The sequence below is a fragment of the Python bivittatus genome, unplaced genomic scaffold (genome assembly GCF_059951505.1).
Source record: "Python bivittatus isolate LINGU-HERP-01145 unplaced genomic scaffold, Pbiv_v1 ctg000020_np1212, whole genome shotgun sequence".
NCBI lineage: Eukaryota > Metazoa > Chordata > Lepidosauria > Squamata > Pythonidae > Python > Python bivittatus.
In genome coordinates, this window is record NW_028277030.1 from 86,080,563 (window position 1) to 86,106,564 (window position 26,002).

A 26,002-nucleotide genomic window follows, 5' to 3' on the forward strand; every position below is an offset into this window, starting at 1 on the left:
AATCTCCGCTCTGGTTCCAATTAGCTTAGTGGAGCAAGGGTTATTCATAGCTAGCTCTATCCTCTCAGTATATGAGTACAGTGAAATTGTTTCATCTATATTTGGGATTTGGGATATCTGTGCAAAATCAGGGTGATAAATGTGGATAATTGGCATGTCCAAGGAAAGGAAAATGAGAGTCAAGCTCTTTTCTATTGAGATAATATTCTAATCATGCGCTCATTGGAAGGTAGATTGTGAAATTTAACAAAATAGATTCTAATAGCTCTTGTAGGGTGAATATTATACATTGAACATACATAGACTTCAAACAGGTAAAAATCAATCTTGGGTTCTTGGTGTATGCTGAACTTGGTTTTCTTCTTGCAAATTACCTATCAAAGTAGATGATACTGTCAGTGCATTGGTACTAAGGAGAGGGGTTTGCTGGCTTGTTATGTGCGGCAGCTTATCTATCTTGGTCAGGGTTGTTGTAGTTTGGGTGCCTGTTTCTGACTGGCCTACCTGGCTTGGTTGGCTGTTTGTTTCCCCTAAGATTGTTCCTGGCTATTGCGTTGGTTCTCCCTTATCTACATGTTGACTACTGGTTGTGTGATAAGGGAGGATGCGGTCTACACAACTATTCATGAATGTTGCCCTAACATCGGTAAAGAAATCCATATACTTGCATTGGTCTTGACAAGAAACAAGTCAACCTCTTGTTTAAAGGAACATAAAAAGCAGAGGCAGTCCACTATGATAATCTCTACCCCAAGTGCCATCAAAATGAGTAGAAATTACAAGAGATGACCTTGTTGTATCAGCCACTCTTTTGGCTTACATAAAAGATGCAATGTTCCCTTCCATTCCTATCAATAAGATCATATAAAACATTCAGGTTCAGTAAAAGATGAATTCCAGAACATGGGCATTTGGGGCTTTTGTCATTTTTATGACTTCAAATTAAGTTATGCAAAAGTAAAGAGAACACTTTCAATGAAGCCTTTGTATAGTTTATTGTCTACTGTTAAATGTATAAAAAAGGAAAAAAAATGAATAAATGAGGGACATTAAATGGTGAAATTCTGTCCGTGCAAACAATAAATAGTTATTTACAGTCTTCAGCAAAATAAAATGTAAGTCTTATTGATCCCCTCATGCACATAGACGCACACACACACGCACACACACAATCCCTTCTTCTCTCACATACAAGCATGCCACACACAAAGGAAAAGGGAAACCATCATAAATAATTTACATAGCATAGGCAATTATGATACAGTCAAAATATTAACATCTTAGTCCCAGCACTGATGTTTTTTTTATTTAAAAGATACAAAAATGTTATTACATTAATGAAGTTTCCCTCAATAATTCTTCTCTGGGACTTACAGCTATACTTTCAATACATTAAAAATATGATTTGCAAAAAACACCCTCAACAAACCTCATTAAAAAATCCTTTAAAAGTCTGTTAATATGACAAAACGAAGAATGTGCAATAAAGCTAGAAACACCAGATACTTGACAAGGCATATAACATTGAGATCCATTTAAAAATGTATTCAAAGCAGAGGAACTGAAATGTGGCTTACTCTATCACATCCTCAAGGAATTCAAGAAAGGATCCTTGTACAACCATGGGGATGGGGCAGCAACAGAGAGCCCCCCCCCCCCCCCCCAGTGGCTTCCTGACAAATTTTGGAGGAGAAATGTCAGATTTGCATCCACAAAACTGCTGTGACCATTCATGACTGCCAGCAAAGCAGTGGATGAGCTGAATTTTACTGTTCCATTGTTTGAGGGACTTCCCTGTGAATGCCCTTGTCTGGATAGGAAATTCTCTGTGTAATTCCCAAGCCTGATCTAGCAGGGTTGGTTAACCCTGATCTAATAGGGTTCGGTGTGCAGAGCTGAATAAGAACATTAAACACTTGAATTCTCAGCAGAAGTTTGTTCCTGGGGATGGTATTGGCCAACTATACATGCACACAGTCCTTTTAAGCTCCAAGCATTTACACTTCTACCAACACCCATTTGGGTAACAAAATGGCATTTTGGATTGAGATAGAGGTGCTTGTGTTTTTCTGTATGTAAACCTCATCCATGAATCAAATTATACCAATAAGTGTATCTTACAAAGCTTGTTCAATTTAAAGTAACAAAAAGTGTTAAATATGAGTATACTAGTCTATAACTGAATAATTTGTATCTGGTTAGACTAAAGGGCAGATGTACCTTTAGTAGTTTTCTCGAAAGGTCCTATATACAGCACACATACAATAACAATTACAAGCACTGAGGGCAATGGTAAATATCAAGGTTCCATTTATAAGGTCTCGATGGTTACTTAATTATTTGACAGTTCGGAGCAGTTAGAAATTCAATGGGGTATAAGAGCAAATACATCCGTATTTGCTCATGATCTCATTAAAGGCATTCTGTAGCCCTCTTCTTGGAGATCTTGCATTGTTCATTGGACTTTCTAGTGAGTTTGGAAGTTACTGGAGAATGCAGCTGCACATCACAATAATAAATAACAACAATATCCTCATAACTGGAACTAGACCTTGGTAATGGTTGCATTTCTATCTTATCCGAATCCAAATGAAGCATTTTGAAATCAAAGTGCTTGTTTGTAGAAGAGGCAGGAAAGTGGTTCATGAAATATGGTCACAAACTACTTTCATAGGAGCTTCATGCACACAAGCAGTCAGCCTTCAAAAATGGCTTTCTTTCACATAATTGCAGGTATGTGATGGCAATGTCTGTGTGATGTTGTTGCATGCAATTCTTGTAAAGGCATACTTAGCATTTAAAATTCAATTGGAATATTAATATAACTCTGTTCTCCTCCCAAAATATTGGACTGTCTCAACTCCAGTTCATGAGAACTGTCTGAAAAACCCTGAAGTAACCAACGTTCTTATAAATTTGCTTTGGTTCCAGAAAAACCAGTGGATGATCTGAACTGTAATTGCTTTCCTGGAACCCAGCTGAAATGTTAAATACTAATGATAAGAGAGGACTTGTTTTAATTCAAAACTCCAAGCAGATCACTGATCAAAAAAGATGATAGGAAATTATCAGCACTTGAACGTCACTGTACCACCTTCTTTTCTCTACTCTAATTTCCCATGGCTTCTCTGTGAGCAAAGGTTGTAAAGGTTGTCCTTCTGCTACAGTATATCTTCTGGACATTGGGATAGCAAGGCCCACCTCTCCTCTGAGTAAGTAATATGGATTTAAGAGGTGATCTTATCTCTAACCATTTCCTTCTGCTTGCTGTTTTCTGTCCCCTCAAACCTCACTTTCTGCCATATTTATATCTGTATAATACATAACGTAATTACACTTTTACACTTTATACGTAAACGTCACTTTTAAGAATCTAGGACAAATTAACAAATATTTATGCCATGTTTTCAATCCACATGTCAATCTGTTTCTGCATCAGCAGTGAGTTCAATGGTCACATTTAATCCAAACTCCTTGGAGGCACTTAGGTGTAGAGTTGGAGGGATCCCTCCTGGCAACAGGGTTGTATAAGGTCAAGGAAAGGTAGAAAAAAAATAAGGGACTTGGAGTACTAGGATGTACAGAGGTGTCTAGGTTGAACGGCATCTACAGTACATTGCTTGTTATACAGTTGCAATAATTCATGCATCTGCAACGGAAAGAAGCAATTGGTTAGCATGGCTGCCACGTTTGGACTATAATACATGTAAACTACTGGTCAGAGCTAAATTAATTTATATGAATCTCATTGATTTCAATGGGCCTAAAGTTATACATAGATAACTGAGGTGTCATTGATTTCATTGAGGCTACCCTAAAGAGGACAACATTTGGATCACAGAAAATTAAACACTGTAGTTCAGAAATATTAAACTTCTTTCCAAATTATTTTTGCCTCACCGTCTTCCAAAGGAGACTCAGAGAACAATAATCAAAATACAATAAATATGCAGAGTAAAAATCAGATTACATTTCAAGTGTTTCAATAGATTAATATTTACTACATCTGCATCCTGACTTTCTGTCAAAGAGTCCAGGACACCTGACACAAGTTTTTCCTTTCAACAATCTTGTAATGTAGATTTAGCCAATCTTGTTCAAGGCCCTTAAATTTTATGGCTTTGGAGAGATTTAAATTAGGTTTCCCAAATCTAACACTCTATGTCAGCCTTTCTGACCTAATATTTTCCAGATTTGTTGGGTTACAACTTCCTTTATTTTTAGGCAGCCTGCCCCTCAATACTATCACATCAACTCTTGTTGTATATATTTTTTGAAACACATTGCTGCAAACGATTTAGGAACACATTTAGCCTTAATCAACATCTGCACAATAATGCAGCACACATACTGATCCCTCTGAAAAATAGCCAAAAGCTGTTTGCACTCGGGATAATTTTTCCCCATCCATCCCTATACACATGCATATGTCTGACCTCATAGCGTTTAGCATATGGGAATGCATGTTATAATATGTAATTATGTCTGTCACTTATTACATGAAATCTGGCTCTAAATGTACTGTATATATTTATGTTATCCAACCATGAGAGTAGGTCTTTTCTGGGCCTCATACTATACACAAACTCTCTTTTCTTCCCTCTCTAAATTGATCCTTCCTAGGGTAAGATATCATCCAATTATGTATTTCCACCCTAAGACAGAGTTGAAGTTCTGACTCTGCACCCAGATACTGTAAGAGTTTGGATGGGGAAAGACAAGCTTAAACTCAATCCAAGCAAAGCAGAGTTGCCGATGTGGAAGCTGATAGATTCTAGTAGAATTTCATCTTTTGACCTGGATGGGGTTGTGTTACTCAATAGGTCCACAATTGGGAGATAATTTTGGACTCATGGTCCTCCTGCTAAAAGGAAGCATGGACAGGACAGCCTTTGTGCAGTTTTATCTTGTATGCCAGTTACAGCCAATTCTGGATCCATAGATGTTGATGATCTTGTCACCTCTTGTTTGGATTACTCCAATTTGTTCTACTTTAGGCTGACTTTAAAGTCCATTTTGAAACTGCAGATAGTCCAGAATGCAGCAGCCCAAGTAATAACAGGCTCAGTGCAGTTTGCCCATATTATACCTCTTCAATGGGAGAATCATTGGTTGCCAATGGGCTTCCAGGTATAATTCAAGGTGATGGACTTTAAAGTCTTTTTTGCATAGGATCTAGGTAATTCTGAGACCACCTTCTCTTAGTGGGTTCTGTCCATACAGTGAGATCTAGAAGAAAGGGCTTGTTGTGGCTTCCAACTCCTATGGAGTCCCAAGTTCAGGGATCCTGGAACAAGACTTCTTTGTGGTGGTCCCATCCTCTGAAGCAGCCTGCTCTCAGATATAAGGCTGGCTCTCCATCTCTACTAGTTTTCCAGAAGGCTATTAAGACCTGATCTACTGGAAGCACTTTGGAAATGGGGTGGTTGGTGGACAGTGCTAAAGAAGTTATCCCATTGGGGGTGTGTGTGTGCCAATTATAGTTTTTTATAATTATTTTGTATGATTTCAACCTGATTACTGTACTAGAGAACTGTAAGCCACTAAAGTAGTTTGATTGGAATGGTATATAATACCAAGTAATTAATTAATAAATACCTACATAAACCACTTCTAAGTATGTTTATTCACAAGTATATTCCACTGATTTTAGTCAATGCAGCCTATGAACTTTTAAAAGATTTTGAATAGCAAAAAGCATCCTCTCCGGCATTATTAGCAGTTAATAGGAATTTTATGCAAAATCAAGTTTATGTTCAGTTGGAAAGTTGACTCAGAAATGCACAGTCATTGTTGACCACAAATCTGGCAAACCTGTCAGTGCAAAGGAGTCATGTGAGATCTAACACTAAGGAATTCATGTCAACTGTCTTGTTAAACACTGTGGAAGTTCTCAAAATATATATGTAGTAACCAAATAACGAACATGCATATAAGAAACAGCACAATTTGGAGTTCTCCTTTGAAATCCCCTCTTCAGGCTGTATGCCATATGTCCAGGAATCCCTTACAGTGTCTAAGGAAACTGAAATGTTTGGAAACACATAATTACAATGACACTAATCATCTTAAATTTCAATTTACCTCTACATTCATATTTGAGGTCAGAGAAGTATACCATCTCTTGAGAAAAGACAAAAAGACCTAACCGTCCACCAGCATAGGTTTTATCATAGATTGGTCCAGAATCTGCCATGATCTGTTTTCCTTCATAAACTAAAACCCTGTAAGAGAAAACATGGTCTAGGTTAAATGCAATCTTTGAAACGATCGTTCATCTTTCTAGAAAGGTTGTGCAAAATGTTTTGAATTTGAAACATCCCAGTCAAAACAAGGCCATTTCAAACTCGGAATACTTTTAGTTATGACCAGAACCCTTTCAAATAAAGTTGGGGCAACCTGACTTTCTCAGAAAAATGTTTTGAACTTAGAAGACAGCAATTTGAGCAAGAAACATTTTGAAATCAAAATGCTTTGCATGCCATTGATATCTAGCAATTGTATTTATTTGCTTGTTTGTTTGCTTATACATACTCATTTCTTTTTAGGAAAGTAAACATGCGAGAACTTCCTACATGTGATTTTTAACACTAGTCTGTTCTAAATCTCTTTCTAACATGCACCAACTTATTCAGCAACCACACACTTTTATGGAACACATCCACAGTGGTGTTCACCAGCCACATTAAGGTTGACAATGTGAACACATCTTGAAAAGAAATACTTAATACTAATACACATGACTCATTTACAGCCAATCAGATATTACATGTGAGAATTGAAATACAGATAAGTATTTAAGTTCCAACTTATCCATTTTTAGCCCACGTGGAATTTATAGAGATGTGCAGAAAAAGTATGAAGAAAGAACTTCCTGGCTTTGATTGCAATGTCAATTAAATTACATAAATACATGATCAGCACTCTTTTATACGGAAGAAACTTGTGGCATGCATTCGCCACATTGAATTATGTTAAAAGTTAACTCCAATTAATTAATTTCAACAAAATGCAAGGATGATCAATGTCTTTTTTGTTTCTTTCTGGCAGATGTAATGAACGTACAGTAGTACATAATTGCATATCAGACTGTATACAGTGTGTATGCAGCTTTTGCAAAATGTCCAAATAAAACTTAAAACAATATGAATTACCAAGCACAACAAGTTTAAAAGTTCAAGAGCAGCATCAGGTCTGAAACTTTCTTAAGCTGTGCCGTGAACTGATAGGAAGGTCAGTGTCCATCTATGTATGGGGGCTGGTCAGGACAGGATAAACAGGAGTAGTAGCCCAATAGATAATACACATTTTTAACAGATGACTTTTTTTTTTCAGCAGGAACTAGATTTGCAAAATTTGAAAAAAAAAAATACAAAACCCAGAAGGCATAGGGAGAATCCAATCTATACAACAATCCAGGAGGTAGATTTATGTCATGATTTGCAAAGACTGAATTCTTCACATATCTCTAGGCCAAAGGAATTCCCACATATCTTAAACAAATACATGGGAGGATAATTCATGTGGCATATTTGTGTGAGAAACTGAATGGGTAATGGGGGACATAGGTGAACTAGGTGGTGAAATGCAGCAAAGATTCCCAAGGGAACATATGTGGCATAAATAGGACTTTTTAAAATTTATATTTTATTAAAACATTTTTGTGAATAATTGTGTGAAAGATTGGTGTTTTTGTTAAAATACATCTCCAGATGACTTGATTGGGGGAAAAATATTTAAGGCCATTTTCATTATAATCATTTTAATTTTAAGAAAACAAAGCAATCGTTTCTTTCAATCGCCTTTTTACCTTTCTTTTATTTTATTTTCTCTCTGCCTCCTACCCAGAACCAGATTATTTCATAGAAACCATCACTTTCCAAGAGCTGGAGGTTTTTTTTTAAAAAAAAACACCTAATAATGATTTTGTTTATATGTACCATTCAAAATAAATGGAACACATCTGATTCGATGGAAAAATGAGAAAACGAGAACTGTTCAGAATCCTCCCAAAGGTTTCAACCATAAAAAGAAACAGGCTGCCATAAATGAAGTGATAATCCTGGCATTTGCTTACAGAGCATTAAAAAAGATGCATTTATGATCACATGGAAAAGCAATAGCATACATCAAAAGAAAATGACATACTTTATTAATCCTGTCTTAGGTCTGTGGATCAAATGCCACCTGTAGGCAGTGTAATCTTTCCAGCCAATATTTTTGGGATCATGCCACAAGGTGCGCACCTGTCAAAAAAGTAAAACACATAGGCACACACTGGGGGAAAAAAACCCTCATATATAACAAGCCTTGGCTAATTGACCAACTTCCTATGGTATCTAAGCTTAGATTAAGAAAGAAAGGTAGGTTACATCAGGAATAAAGAGCTGCCCACATACACATAAAGTTGGCTGCTTCTATCCACTCATTACGCTCTACATTACAACCCGTAACCACACCCTTAAATGCATGAAAGGGTATTGTGTAGAAGGTCAAGTCCTCTCCTCTCTTATTCCAGAGTTCAGGATATAAAATGATGGATTTAAGTTACAGGAAAACAGATTCCAATTGAATGTTAGAAAATAAAAAACCACCTTCACAGTAAGATAGTTTGGTAGTAGAACTAGTCCTGCAGAAAGGCGGTGAGCTTCCCTGCTTTGTATGTGTTCAAGTGGAAAGTAGACGGCCATCAGCTAGGGATGCTTTAATTTGAATTCCTGACCTCAGTTGGAAGTTGGGCCCTTTCCAGCTCTGTAATTCTATAGATCTATTCTATGTTTCTTGGAGATTTTCACCCTTCTGATGCTAGGATTTAGCAGGCAGATGTTGCTATGGTAGAGAAGGGCATGAGAGAAGGATCTGATAGGAGGGGCTGCAAGAGAGAGGAGACTAGCATAGCAAGTATATTCCAAAGTGCTTTGTTCTGTGCAGAACAATTGGCTGTGATTCACTGATATGAGGGGAGTAACTACGTGTATGCAGGATTGAGTGCTGAGTAACTGAGTGTAATTGGGATAAAAGTTAAACCTGGCCCTGGTAGTCTACACTTCTTAGGTAGGTGGGTTTAGCAAACCTTTGTTGCTCTACATCATAAAATATAAGTTGGTTGGGCTATGCATATCTTGATACTGCTTTGTCAGAGCTTCGTGAAGCATCTTCCCCGCCCTGCCCCGAAAGTGACATGGAGAAGCAACACTCCACTTCTGTTCAGCAGAGAGGCCATACTATTGGATTGATAGCAAGGGCTTCTGTGCATAGGTAGATGCTGTTAGCAAAACAGCTGCTTAAAGCAAATAGAGTTCACCTCAATGCTTTGTTGAAGAGGAGCAACTCCCCTTCCTAAGATGGTACCCCTCCAATATGCCCAGATCTAACATCTGGGGCCCTTAATAATGAAACTTGTGCAGTAAATTATCAGCCTGAACCCTATTCACAGTACTTTAAGTGTTTTCCTGCTTAAACCTGACATGAAGAGTCAGTCTTGATATGTATGCTACCTTGACTTTTTGATGTATGTTTTTAAACCCTGAGGCAGCTTATCATTAAAACTAAACACAAGGCAGGTTAAAATGATCATAAAGTAGGTTATAATAATAAGGTCAGCAACAGCTGCTGTATAAGGGAAGAAAAAGTTCAGTACAAACCAAAACCTGTGACCCATTCTTAACATTTATGCACTAATCACATGATTTGAACATGGGATGGCTATCTTGCAATTAAATGGGGGCAGGAGAAGTACAAGATGTCATAATTCCAGGAAACTTTGGGCTGACTACCCTGACAACACATTGGCAAGGGGACTTTTCAACTAGTTACCTGTCCAGGTGTATTTCCTGTGTGCCAAAGAGCATTTCTCAAATGTTCACCACTACCAGTTGTGGAGTTCACCACCTTAAGGGACACTCCAGAGTATCCATAAGCTCTGGTTGGCTTATCTTCCCAGTATGTCTGAGTCACCTGCTTCCACATCAGGACATAGAAGCGACTACTGGACTGGTAACCAAAGACAAATCCAGCATAATCATCATCTCGGTCTGTGTTGACATAGAATGTACCACTGAAGTCAACAGAACTGAATTCATCATAGCCTGAAGCAGGATGGAAAAGAGATACTCAGTAATCACAGGTATTGCTTTTGATTTCACACATCTATTGTCAATATTATTTGATTTGATACATTCATTATTTTTCAGGATTCAGGTCAATATTAGTCTTCCATGTATGTTGGTTCTTGGCTTTCCTCATTACTTATCCTTTCCCTTGATTTAATTATTATATTTGCTTTAGTGTGAAACAGATTTATCTAACTGTATATCTATAGTTTAGAGAAGGCAACAACCTTTATATTTTGATCTACTGATATATGCTATGTGCAACTGTCCTCAGACATGGTCTAGAAGCTGAAGCTACTGCTGAAGGAAACAGAGTGGTTCATGGTGGCACTGGGTGGAGCATTGCTCCTTAAACTCTGGCTGTCTGCAAGTTACCAGGCCCAACTGACATTGATATTAATCCATAAAGGCCTAAATGATTCAATATTTAAAGTATTGCCTCCACGAATGCTATCCAGCCCATGAATTAAGATCATTTGGGCAGAATCTATTTGTTGTTCCATCAACCCACACTATGGTTATTAGGAATTGCACAGTTCGTTCTACAATCTTATATATGTCCATAGGGGATTACTATAGCAATTATCAATCCCAGGTAAATAGCTATATGATATTAGCCTCAAACTGTTTACCATTCCAGTCCTGATTAAAAAGTGAGATATAATCTGGGATGGAGTAATTTTTATCTCCTTTATAGTGACACAGAATATCAACGCACGGTCTCATTACTTTTAGAAGAAAAGGTTCAGCTATTTTATCAATAATAATTGTATAAAACTCAAGTTTCTTGTAATCTGTACTAGGTAACTTTTCATTACTATCTTTAATTATTAACAGATTATTTTCCAAAGAGATACAGGATTTCCATGACTGAGAAATATTAAGTTTCAAACACATTATTAAACTGATTGTAAAATTTTCTTTCCTAGTTAGCAGAGTTTGCAATGTACGTTTGCTATAATATTAAATGACATAATTCAGAGAAATATGTCATTAATTATGTTGACCTAATGGGGCTCTGAATTTTGATTGCTTAATTAATAGTTCCGATACTGATGAAATAATCTGGGTGAGCCTCAAAAGCACTTCTTGATATAGCAGCAGGACCTGGTATTCAAAGGAAACAAAGTCTAAAACAGCCACAGGATACTTAGAGACCCTAATGAATAGATAAAGCTGGCCTTTAATTGTGGTCAATTGTTGTTATTCTGAATATAGTACACTCAAAAGAGATTTTAATACTCACCAACAGCGATTCCAGGATCTGAATTAGCAGTCTGTACCAATTCTTTGCCCTGATGACGAATTACCCAATTTGGATCAATCTGAGTTGTTCCTTTAGGGTCCAGGGGTACCATTTGAAACTTTCTGAAATCTGTTACACTAATGGCATCATTTTCAGGACACACATCAAAAATATCCGGAATACTATCATTGTCAAAATCATCTTTGCAGATGTCACCTCGGCCATCACCTGAAAAAGCACACATAATACATAATTCCTTAACCTTACACTTACAACTCTTTTTTCTGCATGAGGAGTTGTGAACATTTACAATGTACATTAAAAGCTACTCAGTACTGAATAATACAGTGCCACAATTCAACAGCTATGCGACCTCCTAAAAATAAAAATCAAATTTTACCAGTGAATGTTGTAATTTACTGCATTAAAGTAATATCAGAATCATTTTTACTCAGTAATGTGGAAGGTGCTATAATTTATTTATTTATTAAATTTATATGCCGCCCATTTCCCCCCAAGGGTGACTTATAATATCTTAGGATTTAAATAAAATCCATATTCAGAAAATCATATAATTAGGACAGATGTTGGAAATAATCTAGTGCACAGTCTGTAATGCAGGATTTACAATACAAAAGTACTGCATGCTTAACAGATAACCATTCAGAAGCTGCTTAAGTACTTTTATTGAAGGACAGACTACAACCACCCACCAGCTGGAAAACAATTACCAAGAGGAAGCATACTTTACATGATTTTCAGTGGAAACTTCTTCTGCTATTTATTTTTTATTTATTTATTTATTAAATTTTTCAACCACCCATCTCCCCCCAATGGGGAAACTCTGGGCGATTCACAACAAACATTAAAAACATAAATATATATAAATACATAAAACATCAGTTAAAAACATTACTAACAAGGGGAAGGAGAGTCTAAGAAGATGAAAAATCTGAGGCTGAAGGCAGAAGGCCTCTATGGGGCTAGCCATCCCCATGCTTGAGGTATTCCCTCCCCACCCCAGGCCAAGTGGCAGAACGTTCTCCGGGCGCAGAATGTTCCAAAGAGCAGGGGCTACCACAGAGAAGGCCCACCTTTTGGAGCCCGCTAATCAAAGTTCTTTCACTGAGGGGGTCCGAAGCATGCCCTCTCTGTGTGATCTTTTCCTTTCTAATGGATACTCTTGTACCCTATGGACAGAGATGCACAACTCCTTTCTGTACCATGAAGCACTTCTAGATACTCTTGTTACACAAAGTAGAATCTCAAACCCTTCTTCTAGCACTCATAAAACCATCTATAGAATGAATCTAATGAGTAAGCCTTCTTTAGAACCAACTCATTCTTCTTAGTTTGATTACTAAATGTTGGCTGTTTATTAACATACTTTTTGCTATGTTGTGATTGCTATATGCCACATACCTACTCATACAGGTTAATGTTGAATTGCCAGATTTACACTTCAAGTGTTCTTGTACATTTATGAATTGTAAAGAAGGAAAAAAAATCATTAGTAGGCTTCTTTTCCCAAAATAGCCCAGTGAAATTATTAGAGGTTAACTGGTCTAGTGTCAACTCTAAGTAAGATTATTGTGATGCTGAAAATCTGAGAATAATTGCAATATCATAACTACATGCCAAATAGAATATGAGCTGTTTAGGGGAAAAATCAATCCTTTATACTGTAAGAAGTCCTGAGTATAACAGAACTTGATATTTTAAAATGTGCTTTGGGATTTTAAATTTCATTTTATCTCTGTGTCATCAAATGCCTTCAGCAATGTTTTGCCATGAGTACTTATGACTGTGGCCATGCATTTTTGTCCCATCTGTATTAGATGAGTGAAGAAGGCATTACAGTAAATCATGTAAAAATAGCTCTTGGCTACTCTGTCTTTCTTTATGTGGGAAACTGTTTACTTCATAAAAATAGCAGTGATAAGCTAAAAGTGAAATAGGCATTCTTTGAAACTTTGGAATGTGGCTATATTGAAATTGTGGTTGATTTATGTGGCATTTAAGACTGAACCATTCAAGTGAATAGAGTCTACAACCACCAAATCTCTTATAGAGAAAGTCTGATTGATGGCAATATGGTAAATGGTTGAAGAGTTGGGTCTCATAATGTAATACTTATAGTGGCCTGAGTTAATGAGTTATTGAGGTTTAAAAAACAGTAGGCATTAAAGTAGATGCCAAAGCTCAGAACTAAAATGTCAAAAAGTCTTCTGAGTTCCTGGGCTAAATAACAACTTATAAAACACTAATCCATTCCACAAATTTATTACTTTTAATGTACACCTATAAGCAGTCTGAAGTTTCTTCGAAAGCTTTGCTAGCTACGTCAGATTTATATAGGGATTCCTTAACTATCTGACTTCTGATGTTTTACCAAGTACCTCCAACACATTAAAAAATGTTTTTGCAATCAGGAAGGCTAGCCGCTTTCCCCTTCCTTCTGCCCATCCGTCTGTCCTGGAAAGAGTTCCTAGCCAGTTCTCACAAATTTTCACATTCTATATTTTTAGGAACCTTCATTAATATTTATTAGTAGGAACCCATATTGCATATTTCAGAGACATGTCCTCTTAGAAAAATGTCTCCCATTCTAACCTTCAAGGGTAAAATTGTCCATGGAACATCAAAAAAGGGATTTTTAAAAATACAGATAGCAAGAATCAAGCTTTTCATAGTTCTTCTTTATGAGAAAATGGCTCCACATTCCACTGGCTGGCTGGCAGCCAAGCTGAACTCAAAATACTGACCAGCTGTATACGTGTTTATCTTAACACTTAAGGGGGTAAGAGTGTGTCTCTAGTTTTATTCTCTTTGGTAACATCAAAGAAGTGACTTCTTTGTCCAAGTGAGGTTTTAATTATTTGGTTCATATGTTGCCTAAATTCTTTGCGGCACTGATTGCTGCTGACAAGACTACTAATCCTTCAAGAAATTTGGAAATGCATCTCGCCCACCAAAGTTTTTGAGGCCTGCTAGTGGAAAAACCGTTCCTCGGGTTACAGAACGAACATAGCATTCTGTTTAATTTCTTGATAGAATCCTAACAGAATGAGCCTTGACAATCAAATATGAATGATACAGCTTACTCTGCAGGAGGTTTTCAGTCATAGAACAGTTAATCACCTACCAGTTTGTGTGACTGGAATCACAAAAAAAGGATAGCTAAACACCTGGATTCCTGGGTACTATACTGAAAGCCAGTGTTGTGTAGTGATTAGGGCATCAGACCAGTATTAAAGAGTTCAAATTTCACAGTCAGCTTCAGTAGTTATGGCTGGTAAATTTGAGCTGGCAGAGTAAAAATAAACATAAAAATGTATTGTCTTATTCTGGCTTAGCCCAGTTTGGGGACTGGCTTCATATGAATTCAAAGCTTTTTACAAAGATAGCCACAATCAGAATTTATCCTTCCAAAGTGAAACACGACTCTTAGTCCCTTTTCTTCAGTGCAGACCTAGTCTCAAGATTCTGCTCTTTCCAGATGGTTAATTCTGATTTCCTTTTCTTCTTTTCTTAGGATAAGCAACATATAAGATTCCCTACACCCACAACCCCACGCACAAACAATCATCTAATTCTAATAAAGCAATAATGGTTCTCTTGTTTGATCAACTGCAACATTGTTTTTTTATTGCCACTCAGGAGATGTGGCATTGTTAGTGTTTAAGTTTCAGGACACTTTTAGAAGAGACCCCATGTCAACTCTCCAAGCAGCACTAAAGTCAGGTCAATGGCAAAAACATTAAACAGATTCATTTCAGATATAATATAACAAGCTCAACATTTGGTTTTGGCATTCTGAAGCACAGAGTTCCCCTGATTAGTTAGGGGAATCTGGCAATTGTAGCACAAGCCATTTGGAAGTCACTAGATTAGAAGAAGCTGGTGTCAAGTCTTATTCATGTGCCAGTAGAAACAGGGACTCCATGTGAAAGATACAAGAGGTGCTCTGTAGCTGCACATTGGTTTGTGGTTTGTTTTTAAACAAACTCTCTTTCAGGGGAATAGCCTTACCATCTGAATCCTTCTGATCAGGGTTGAATGTAAGGCGGCAATTGTCTCTCTCATCTGGGATACCATCGTTGTCATCATCGGAATCACAGGCATCCCCTATGCCATCCTTGTCATGATCAGCCTGGTTGGCATTGGAAATGTAAGGGCAGTTGTCTTTGTTATTCTGGTGGCCATCTTCATCAACGTCCTCATTGTTGTCACATTGGTCACCAACCAGATCATTGTCCACATCAGTCTAAGGAGGAAAAGGAATAAAAAGATTGAAAACATTTGAAATAATAAGAAAAACAAAACAAAATCCATGACATTTAATAGCCTCCTTAAAATCTATTTATGACAAGGAAATATATATTCCTTGTCATAAATAGATTTTACACACACACACACACACACACACACACACAATCAGGGATGCATTCTAATGAGGTGCCTAAGATACCACCAGATCATGAGGCAAAGTGGAACAATTTGAAACAGCTTTTCATTTACCCATTGTGGAATGGACTGGTATGAACTTTCCTCATTCAAATTCTGGGCCTCTGAAACGTTTTGTTCCCATTATGGATCTCCAACATGGTATGAAGGATGTTGTGGCATCATAAAACTTATTAATTTAAAAATTCCTTTGGGAGAGGAGGAAAGAGGAAATATTTGAATTGATAGCTAATAGATCCACCTTCAAATAAATGTGATCCTTGCAAAGAGGCCACACCAGTCCTTTCAGAGAGTACAGAGGACATTAAGAGTTTCTTAAATTTACCATGAACAGCCATTCCCTTTACAATGATACACTCTACTATCACTGCAAATGAGAATATTCTGCTCAAACTAATCAAGCTGCCAAAAATCAATTTAAAGAATCAGGTTAAAAAATTATAATCGGGTTAAAACATTATAAAACCTTGCAATAATATATAGTTTATAACTTCATAACAGTCTATCTTGCTTTGAAACTTTATCCCTTTGTGCTGAAAAATAAGCTATGGTTATTTATATCTATAAGAGAATGGATTTGTTTCTCTGAATTTCACTCAAGATCTATACATTGAGTTGAACTGCATCACCTATCAAGTGACCTGATCTGGATTGGACTATTTCTAGAGCTGTGGATCTGGCCCACAAACTGGGACAATTATTTACTGTAAATACTATGATTGTCTCAAGCTTATGCATTGGATCATACATCATAGATCTTAATTCAGATTCCTAGAGATCAATATCCTCCAGCAGGCATACAGTGAGGGATGGGACTCTTTCAGGTAGCTAAATCTAAAAACATAAAGTAGATCTCCAATGTTAATGGAAGTTTGGGAACCACTATTCATTTATTCTCCATGCTGCATTCCTTAACCTTGTGCATATCGCCCATCAAAAGTGGGAAATATGTTTTATCCATATAGATTCCTGACATGATTTACAAATGCCAAGTACCATGGATTTAGATCCTCCCAAAATGTATGCAAAACAATAAGGATGTGACAGAGAAGGGAGAGACTAATGAGCATAGCTACATTCTTCTCATCACAGAGTGATACTTAATATGGAAGTCCTAAGAACTAATAAAAATGAATTTGTTTGGGGAGAATTTTAATCCACCTCCTGCATACAGCAAATACTGGCTAATCTCCTGAAGCAAACTAAGGGAGAAGCAGGACTTTGGAATGCACATTGAAAGGTGTAAATAAACATACTTCATTCATCCACTTAATTCCCAAATGCTGAACATAATTATGACTATCACAGCAGATGGCGGATTCTGGTTGACCTTGACTATCTCAAAAAAGCTAAGCAGAGTCCAATGTGGTTAGTACTTGGATCGGAGACAACTTGGAAATTCCAGAGCTGTAGACTAGACTGGGGAATCAAATAATTATTCCAGAGAAAGGCAATGGAAAACAACTTCTGCGTTGTTGCTGAGAAAATAACATGGATCATTAGGAGTCAAGCTCATAATAATGTCAATGAAACTGAGAAAGACTTTGACCTCAACTGTTCTTGTTCTAGCCTTCGTTCCCTTTGTGAGATCTTAAAGATGAGAGAAACTGTGCTGCATGCATGCTGTTGTGAAAAACCTCTCCTGTCTGGGCAACATTCTTAAGATAAGAAAGACTGATATTGCTCTCAATAATGTTCCCTTTAAAGAAAAAATACAGGAAGCCTGCAGCAATAACTTTATACAATTAGAAATTCCAGATCATACACTGAAATCAAAGGTAAATATTTTGAGTTAGATCTTTGAAAACTTGAAAGCTGCTCTTTAATAACCCAAACATTTAGCTCATCTCCAGACATACAGATTGTTGATTATATTTGCTTTTAATATAAGCATGTGGCCTGTTATTGAAAAGAATCATCTTATAAAATAAACATATTTTCCTTTCCAAATGGAATCATGATTAAGTAGAACATAGCACTGGTGTGATGCAAGGCAATAAAGACCATTGTGATCTGGGACTTGTGTTATCAATTTTAAAATGCCTGGTGAGCCAATTTTTTAAAAAGCACATACACACAAAGAAGTTCTCCACTCAACATATAGTTCATTTCACTCCTATGCACAGAAATGTCATGTGCTCCCCAATCTTCTTTGCATTAACCCACATTTGGCAAGAAATTGCTCAAAAGAACACCGGGCAGAAAAATGCTTGATCAAATTGCCTGTATGCCATTTCGTTTGCCACAGACATTTCACATTCCTTGCAAGCAAGCTTCTCTTCTGCCCCTGAGAGGAACAGCTGCCATCATGCAAGTTAGTCAGATGGTATCATGAGCTGTGCCTCAGCAGATTCTGGAGTGAGTGAAAAACAGCATATGAAAGGAAAACTTCTAAGGGTACATAAACAGGCCAGGATCTCTTTAGCATTTGGGTAGGATAATGTCATTTGGGGTTCATAATAGCAGAAAGAAGGTGTGTGTGTGTGTGTGTGTGTGTGTGTATGTATGTGTAGACAGACAGACAGAAAGACAGATAGATAGATAAAAACTGAGTTTATGATCAGATCTTTATTGCCATGGAAGTTAGTCCCTAGTATGAAGGGGGTTGGGTGGATGAAAGTTATTTTCAGAAGAGATTATCAATTCCCCTCAATTTCTTACATCAATTCTTCTTTTCCCACCTCTTGAAGAAATTTTCTCCAGTATGCAGAAAAGGGGCAACTGGGGGAATATAAGCATCTCTATAGCACCCAGCAAAGTTATTATTCTTTTGTCAGCAACTTGTGAATTTGGGTTTAGAAAAAGAGCTATATTCAGTGCTGAAACAATGAAAAAAACATACTTCAAACTCCTAAAATCACTGCCACGTCTTCCCTTTCTATATTGAAGGAGTAAATCATTTACCTGATCAGGATTGTGTACCAGGGGACAGTTATCACAATGATCACCAACTCCATCTCCATCTGTATCTCTCTGGTCTGTGTTATAGACATATGGGCAGTTATCACGATCATTGAAAATATCTGCCAGGATGAGAAAGCAATACAGATGAAGCCAGATGTTTAGATTCCACTCACAAACAGCAATTTTCAAGAATTAGTACAAACAGGAGTGGAGATTTTTTTTCCCCCAGTTTATCTTTCCCAGAAGCCTGAGTGAAGTTAGATCAGAGCAGAGTGAGTAGCCTGGGATTATCCCATAGGTTTCATAGCCCATGGGCCACTCGGGACTCAAGGCATGCAGGATATATTGAATAGAACATGATGCTGCATAAGAACATAAGAATAGACCAAATGGATCAGGCCAAGTCCTCTCTTAGACCAGCATTTTGTTTCTCATAGTAGCCAACAAGATGCCTGTTGGGTGCCTGCAAGCCAAAGATGGAGATCTACCCCTCTCCAACTGGTGTTCTACTACAACTGGTATTTGAAGGCATGCTGTGCCTAGCCCAGAGGTAACAGTGAATCCTCCAGGCTGAGAGACCTGTCCTCTGTGCATGTGACTATGGGGCAAGTGATGAAGTATGCACTGAGACATTGAGATACAAGAATGAAAGGTCAGGTTATATTTTATCATTTCAGTCAGTAGTAGCTCCCTCTTCCTTCACGAATCTATCCAGTTTTAGAGTCATCCAAGGCAGTGGCCATCAACCTGTCTTGTAGTAATAAAATCCACACATCAATTCAGGTCCTGAGTGAAGCAGTTAAATATCTACTGCAATCCCCTACGCCTGATAAAGAAGGTGTGTTTGCTTTGTCGTGCTTTCCCTAAACTGAAGCCCCCATCCAAAAAAATTACAAAATTACAGATACCATCTATAGGATTGTGCTTTCTGATTCCCAGCTAATCAAATATCTTTAAGGCATCACATCCCTGAATCATCTCTTAGGTTAGTCCTATAATGGCCTGTATCTCCTATACAAAATCTCTGCTTGCTATACCACTTAAGAATACGGCCATATAATTTTGTGCCAAAGGCATTGATCAGCTCAAGGTACTAGTTTTGAAAAGACTCTCAATGTCTTGAGAACAGCAAATCTTAGGTGACTGCTCAGATCAGTGGCAGCTAATCATCTAGGTGTCTTCCCAAATCCCTATCCTGCAAGTTCTTGATGAAAACTACAGTAGATGTAAAACAGACTTGCATGATCTACATTAGTTTTTTGTGAAAACCCATGCCTGTCAACCCAGGAATTTGAACCAGAATGTGAACCTGCAGATAAATCCTTTTACACACATGGCCCTATTTTTACCAAACACATTTTTGATTTCAGCAGATAATTTAGACAAGGCTCATTGTAAAACTATTGAGTCTGAATTCCTTCCTGATTTACTACACATTACTTAGAGATGTACCACTACTTATCCATTCTTGAATATTAAAGCATTCCTTGAAAATGTATTATGAGATATACTTCCTGAAAATAATGGAAATTGATAAGGTTTTCCTGTATATTTCAGTTATACTTTAATTTCTGGTGTTTGTTTTTCCTTGCAACTTTGCCAGAATAACATCAACCAAGAAATAACTTTGATCCTTAATATAAACATTAAATTATGGGAAGCTTTCACATTTCTGCTGATATACATATCCAATATGCTACGCATTCACTGAACTGAATCCAAGGCTTAATAGGGTATCTCTTCTTCCCCTAGTCTGCCAGTACTGAAAACTGAGATTCAGCTGCCAAGAAATGCGGCAACAACTTCCTTAGGACATTAATGTTTCAGGCTTTAAGTCATGCCAAAATGCATAAACCCAAAGGCATTGAAAAAATATCAAAGCTCTTTGGGTTGGTAGATTTTTCAGAACTGGGCTACTGTTCAGGTTATATTTGCCAGTTTAATAATGTTAAATATCACCATTGATTTTTCTCCCCCTTTCAGAGCCAAACATGTAATTTGCGATTCTTATTATTCTAACATCCAAAATAATTTCCTTTCTTTTCTCAAGGCATTTTGGCAAGCACTTTGGGTGAAGACATTTGATTTGACTGGCACATCAGATATGGTTCTTCATGTAAGCATATTCTATATAAATATTTTATTTTAATTTCTTCTTTTATTTCATGTGAACTGCCACAGAATATTATTAGGTGGCCTACATAAACATACGAAATAACTAAAATATGTACCAAAGACTATGATATTGCTAGACCATAATGATACTTTCCTTCATTATTAAATTTAGATATCAAGTGAATGTGATAGTATTACAAAGTGTTTCTCCCAATATAGCCTTTGTCCATAAAGAGTTGCTTAACTGACCTGTTTAGCCTATTTTATTTCAGAATAGCTTAGAAAATATGCACTATAGAATTATTTGCCCAACAAACATCACCATAGCCCATAGTTTCTGGGGAAATTGTCAAAAATGATATCACGTCTTCAATTTATGGAAAACTCTGATTAAAAACATGGCCTTCCACAAATGTATCTCCTCGTTCCTCCCATGGATAAAACCCAATATGATTGGATGTATCATGTCTTTTGGTCAGTTCCAGCCAAAGCGTTTGCTTGTTACTGGCAATATTTGCCCATTCAGTTAGAAAAGGGCAGGCATAAACTGAAGATGTAAGTATGTTAGTATATGAACACATGAAGAATATAAATGTGAATATAACTGATTTCTGGATTGCACCAATACATTGTATCTTGTCTTCAGAATCATAAATGGATGGGTGTGAGTAAATGTCATACTACTTGAACTAGAGATGTTGCCAGGAAGAGATCTTGATAAGAATCATTCTAGACTACTTCCTAGAAACAAAACGGAAGAGAATAAGTAAGAACATACCATCTCCATCAATATCTACTGCACACGCATCACCCTCGCCATTATGATCGGTGTCAATCTGAGCAGGATTGTGTACATATGGGCAATTGTCACAACGATCGCCAACTTCATCCTTATCATAATCAAATTGCCGGGGATTAAAAAGAAGTGGACAATTGTCCTAAAGGAAGAAACAAGATTACAGAGTAAGTGTGGAAGCACAGATCAGGTTTGGAAGGAAGACTTCCTTTTTCTCTGAACCAAATAATATGTTCCCACATTTTCCACTCCAATGGTAAAGAAAAACTTTGAAAACTCTTTCCTATAGGCCACCATCCTCCATGGAATAACAAATGGCTACTGGGGAAAAGGATTTCTCCTACCACTGCCCCTCCTCCATTCATGAAATACCCTTCCTTGAAAGATCTGACAATTTTGTTACATATACCTGTTAGCAGACATGTAATCTAACTTTTGGTCCTAGCTTTTAAGGTTTTTACATTTATAACGATTAGAAAGCACTCCTAGGCTCACACCACTTTGGTGATATATAAAATTAATGAATGAATGATTAATTAAAAACTTTGTTCCATTAGAATTTGTTATGATGCTATGAGTTATGACAACAAATGCAGCTATTACACATCCTATATAAATAAATATAATAGATTATCCTAGGTATCATTGCCCAACTTTTTCAATATTCCCAGATGAATGATGTAGTATACATGAAATAACTGAAAAATTGCACAAGTTCATGGAGAATTAGGACAACTGTGTTACATATGGAGCATGTAAATCCATTGATATCAATAAAAAAAGTCTGTCATAGAAAATCGAGACATCTCAAAGAAACTGAAAATTTCTTGATGGTTTCCACATTTATTTCTTCTGAAAGGAAAGTATGGCTTAATGTAGGAAATATGAGCTTACTTTATCATCCTCTACACCATCATTGTCATCATCTTCATCACAAGCATCACCTTTTCCATCCTTATCAAAATCTTCTTGTCCAGAATTTGGCAGGAAAGGACAGTTATCCTATATAAACAAAGAGTCTTGGATTACTGTACAGTTTTATTTCAGAGATGGATAATAATCCCAAGATTTGGTCAACAAAAGACTTGGATGTTCAACCTATATTCTGAATTTGTTTCTACAAGTTATATACATATAGATATATGTGTTTCTTTTCATAAACTTTCAGGTGTTAAGAAAAAGCAGCCTTTAGTTATATTAAATAATATTGCTATATTGTAATGATTTCAAATGAGGTCTACCACCTGATATTTCTGGTAGACTGTGGTAGGTCAGTTAGGCAATTTTATTTATTTAAATATTTTAAAATATATAATGAGTATGTGCTAATGAAAAGAACTCTCCCTCCCCCTGAAAAATGAACTGTAAGTACAGATGGATACGATAACTGAACTGTGAAGTCAAGTGAAAATCGAATATTGCTTCTTTGTCCTTAAAGGATAGAAATACATTCATTCCACAATCTTAAACAGTCACATTCAATTTTCAGATTACAAACATTCCATTAGCCAATCAACTTTAAGTAAGGTACAGCAAGTAGAACAATAAGGACCTGAGTATATTTCAGTTAAGGAAAATAGACAATTATGTTTTTATTCACTGATTTTTTTCTCCCTTCCAAATTAATATTCAGCCTGCAGCACAATTACATTTTGGGCTGTGCAGTTCTCCAAATGTTGTGTTGGTTCAAATATTGCTTGTAAATTTGTATATTTGGGAAATAGATTTCTAAAGTCTTAATAACAGAAGAAATTGCAAATGAAACTAAATTTGAATTCTCAATTTAAAAAAAACTCACTAATATTGTTTCAAGGTTATAGAGTACTCCTATGTTTTTAGAGAATGTAATTTCAATTCACTTGATATTGGGTTATACTATACCTTGCCATTCTATTGCATTTGACTATTTTGCTTTAGTAAAAGTTATACTTACTACATATTTTTTCTGTGTGGTATATATTTGGCTGACTTGTTAAGAAAATTAATTGACAGTGACCTATTTTGGGATGAAATTAATATGCCTTGTTGGAAAAACACCACCATTGTACTTTGCAATAAACTTACATTTGCATTCACTCAACTTTCATCCCCAGAAGTCTAGGATTTCTAATAAATTTGGTCTTAGCTATTCTCTCCCATCTATCTGTTCATCTCTTTTGAGGTGAATCATCACAGGAATATAATTAGTACAGGCCACAAGACAGGAAAAGAAAAAACATGGAAGACTTATATGTTAAAATGATAGGTAGATTAGAGAAATATATCATTTATGTTCTTTCTAACTACAGTGGCCTAACAAATTATAAAAGAGGAATAATTTCCACATTGTCATGCCTGCTATTATTCCAGATTCAGAATTGGACTGAAATGATAATTGAAATTGGACTGAAATGATAACTTCGGTGCTGTCAGTGTGACAGATGTGACTTTCATCACATCTCAGAAGAACAAACTACCTTCATCATCTGTGTAATATATTCAGCTCTGACTCCTAACCTTTTGCTGCTCATCGTATCACTATATAGGTAGTCACCATGATAAAGCCAGCCTTGTGGAAGACTATTAAAAAAACCCACCCTATTTTCAGTTTAGATGTTTAGGACCTTTCTCCTTCATATACTTTACCTTTGTGCAGTGATAAGTAGCATTGGCAGCACAGACCAGGTTACTATTGGGCCATCCATCCAGGTCTGAATCTTCCCCACAGATGAATCCGTCACCAGCATAGCCTGTCCTACATTCACACTTGTACACAGGGTCGGTGAAATGCCCGAGATAGATGCACTCAGCTGAACTGTGGCAACTGTGAGTTTTATCTTTGCAAGGGTTGGAAGGTTCACATACCTGAAAAGCAGATCATTATGCAAATAAGGCACCCAAAACATCAGAACAACAAAGAAACAAGACATTTTAATTTCCCATTAATTGTTGAGCCTTGAGCACATGTTCCGTAGCTGGATCCAGATGTAACAACCTTTCATTAAAAACTTGGCCAAAGACCCAAGCAACATTTGTTTGCTGAGCTAGTAAGTTAAGCACTGCTGTCAATGTAGCAATTATGAATAAGCCTCTCTTTAACTAAAGCATAGCCTTAAGTCGAATGACATATTCCTTCACAAATTTATCTCTCACATCTGCAGGCTTCTGGATGTAATTAAACAAAATAAAATTTACTGTGAGGCAAGAACATTCAGCCCCATCCATTTCCTTTGTAATTTCAGGAAGATGAAGAAAAAAACAAAGGAATTCTGGAAGGAGGCAACAGCAAGCTACTTCCATGCTGTGGCCAAGAATATTGCCTAGGCATGTCCATGAAGTCACCAGAACTGATGGTGACAAAGACCACTTTTTTAGCAGGCAACCAATAAATAAATTCCTTTTTTAAAAAAACCTATAGAAATAGCTAAGGAACTGCAATTTCCTTCTAATAAGTCACAGCTGCTGTTTTTGTTTTGCTATTGGCTTACATTATAACTTCAATGTAATACTTTTAATATTAGTCTTACATTTAGAATCCATAAACCATATCAGTTGGAAATGGATGACTGAATAAAATCCAAGGTAACAAAAATCTGAAAAAATATGGCTCTTTAGAAAATGTAAGTTCTCACCTTGCCTTCTTCTCACATTTGTTATATCAAGATTTTTTCCAAACTGAGATCTTTCAGAAAAGTATCTAGCCATGTCGAGCAGCTTCATGAAATGGACCTTGGTATTTTGGGGGAGGGGGCAGTTCTTGACAAAAATGCATTATGTATACTCTAATTGTGAGAAACAGAGGCTCTAAATTTTCACTTAGTCAATTAGACACTGCTATTTCTCCTCTCCCTTTTGATGTTGTCATGGATAGGTTCATGCAGGTACCAGAAACCAAGCTTGACCCAAGGGAAACATTTTCCTTTAATCCAGCATTTCTCAGCCTTAGCAAATTTATATATCAGAATTCTTGATGTCCACACATCTTAAAAGTTGCTGAGGTTGAGAAACATTGCTTTAATCTACTTATATGTCTGAATGTTTAAATACATCCTTTCTATATGAAGACATGATTTTGTGGCTAACTTGTCAACATCTGGGTTGGTTTTGAATGTTCCCTTTTTCAAATCTATTCTTCTAATTCTTTTCTAAAACAACAAGACTTCTACAATGAATACATCTCCCCTCTCTTCTGGCACTTACTTGTTTTTCTGTCCTGGCAGCCTCTAGGCCCACCCCATATGGTTGCGTTCCTTTGTAGCGTGGAGGGCATGGTAAGCAGTGGAATCCTGGGTTGGTGTTTACACATCGATGGTTCTGATTTAACTTAAAGCAAACATCTGGCACTACAGCACACTGCCCCAGGGGGAAAAAAAGTGCAAAAAA

The 26,002-nt window shown here is 36.8% G+C and overlaps 1 protein-coding gene across 2 annotated transcripts in view; it reads right to left on the reverse strand.

The window, feature by feature from the left end:
- Window positions 1–976: 976 nt before the first annotated feature.
- THBS2 (thrombospondin 2) overlaps window positions 977–26,002 on the reverse strand; it is a 48,807-nt gene continuing 23,781 nt past the window's right edge. For both annotated transcript variants that reach the window (XM_007432945.3, XM_088143201.1), the window contains exons 12-22: window positions 25,820–25,972; window positions 24,266–24,484; window positions 22,535–22,642; window positions 21,623–21,782; window positions 18,730–18,848; window positions 15,391–15,625; window positions 11,359–11,586; window positions 9,817–10,088; window positions 8,149–8,246; window positions 6,085–6,224; window positions 977–3,649 (exon numbers count right to left, since the gene is read on the reverse strand). In XM_007432945.3, the coding sequence (XP_007433007.1) occupies window positions 3,642–3,649; window positions 6,085–6,224; window positions 8,149–8,246; window positions 9,817–10,088; window positions 11,359–11,586; window positions 15,391–15,625; window positions 18,730–18,848; window positions 21,623–21,782; window positions 22,535–22,642; window positions 24,266–24,484; window positions 25,820–25,972 (1,740 nt within the window). In that variant the 3' untranslated portion in view covers window positions 977–3,641. The remainder of the gene's footprint in view (window positions 3,650–6,084; window positions 6,225–8,148; window positions 8,247–9,816; window positions 10,089–11,358; window positions 11,587–15,390; window positions 15,626–18,729; window positions 18,849–21,622; window positions 21,783–22,534; window positions 22,643–24,265; window positions 24,485–25,819; window positions 25,973–26,002) is intronic.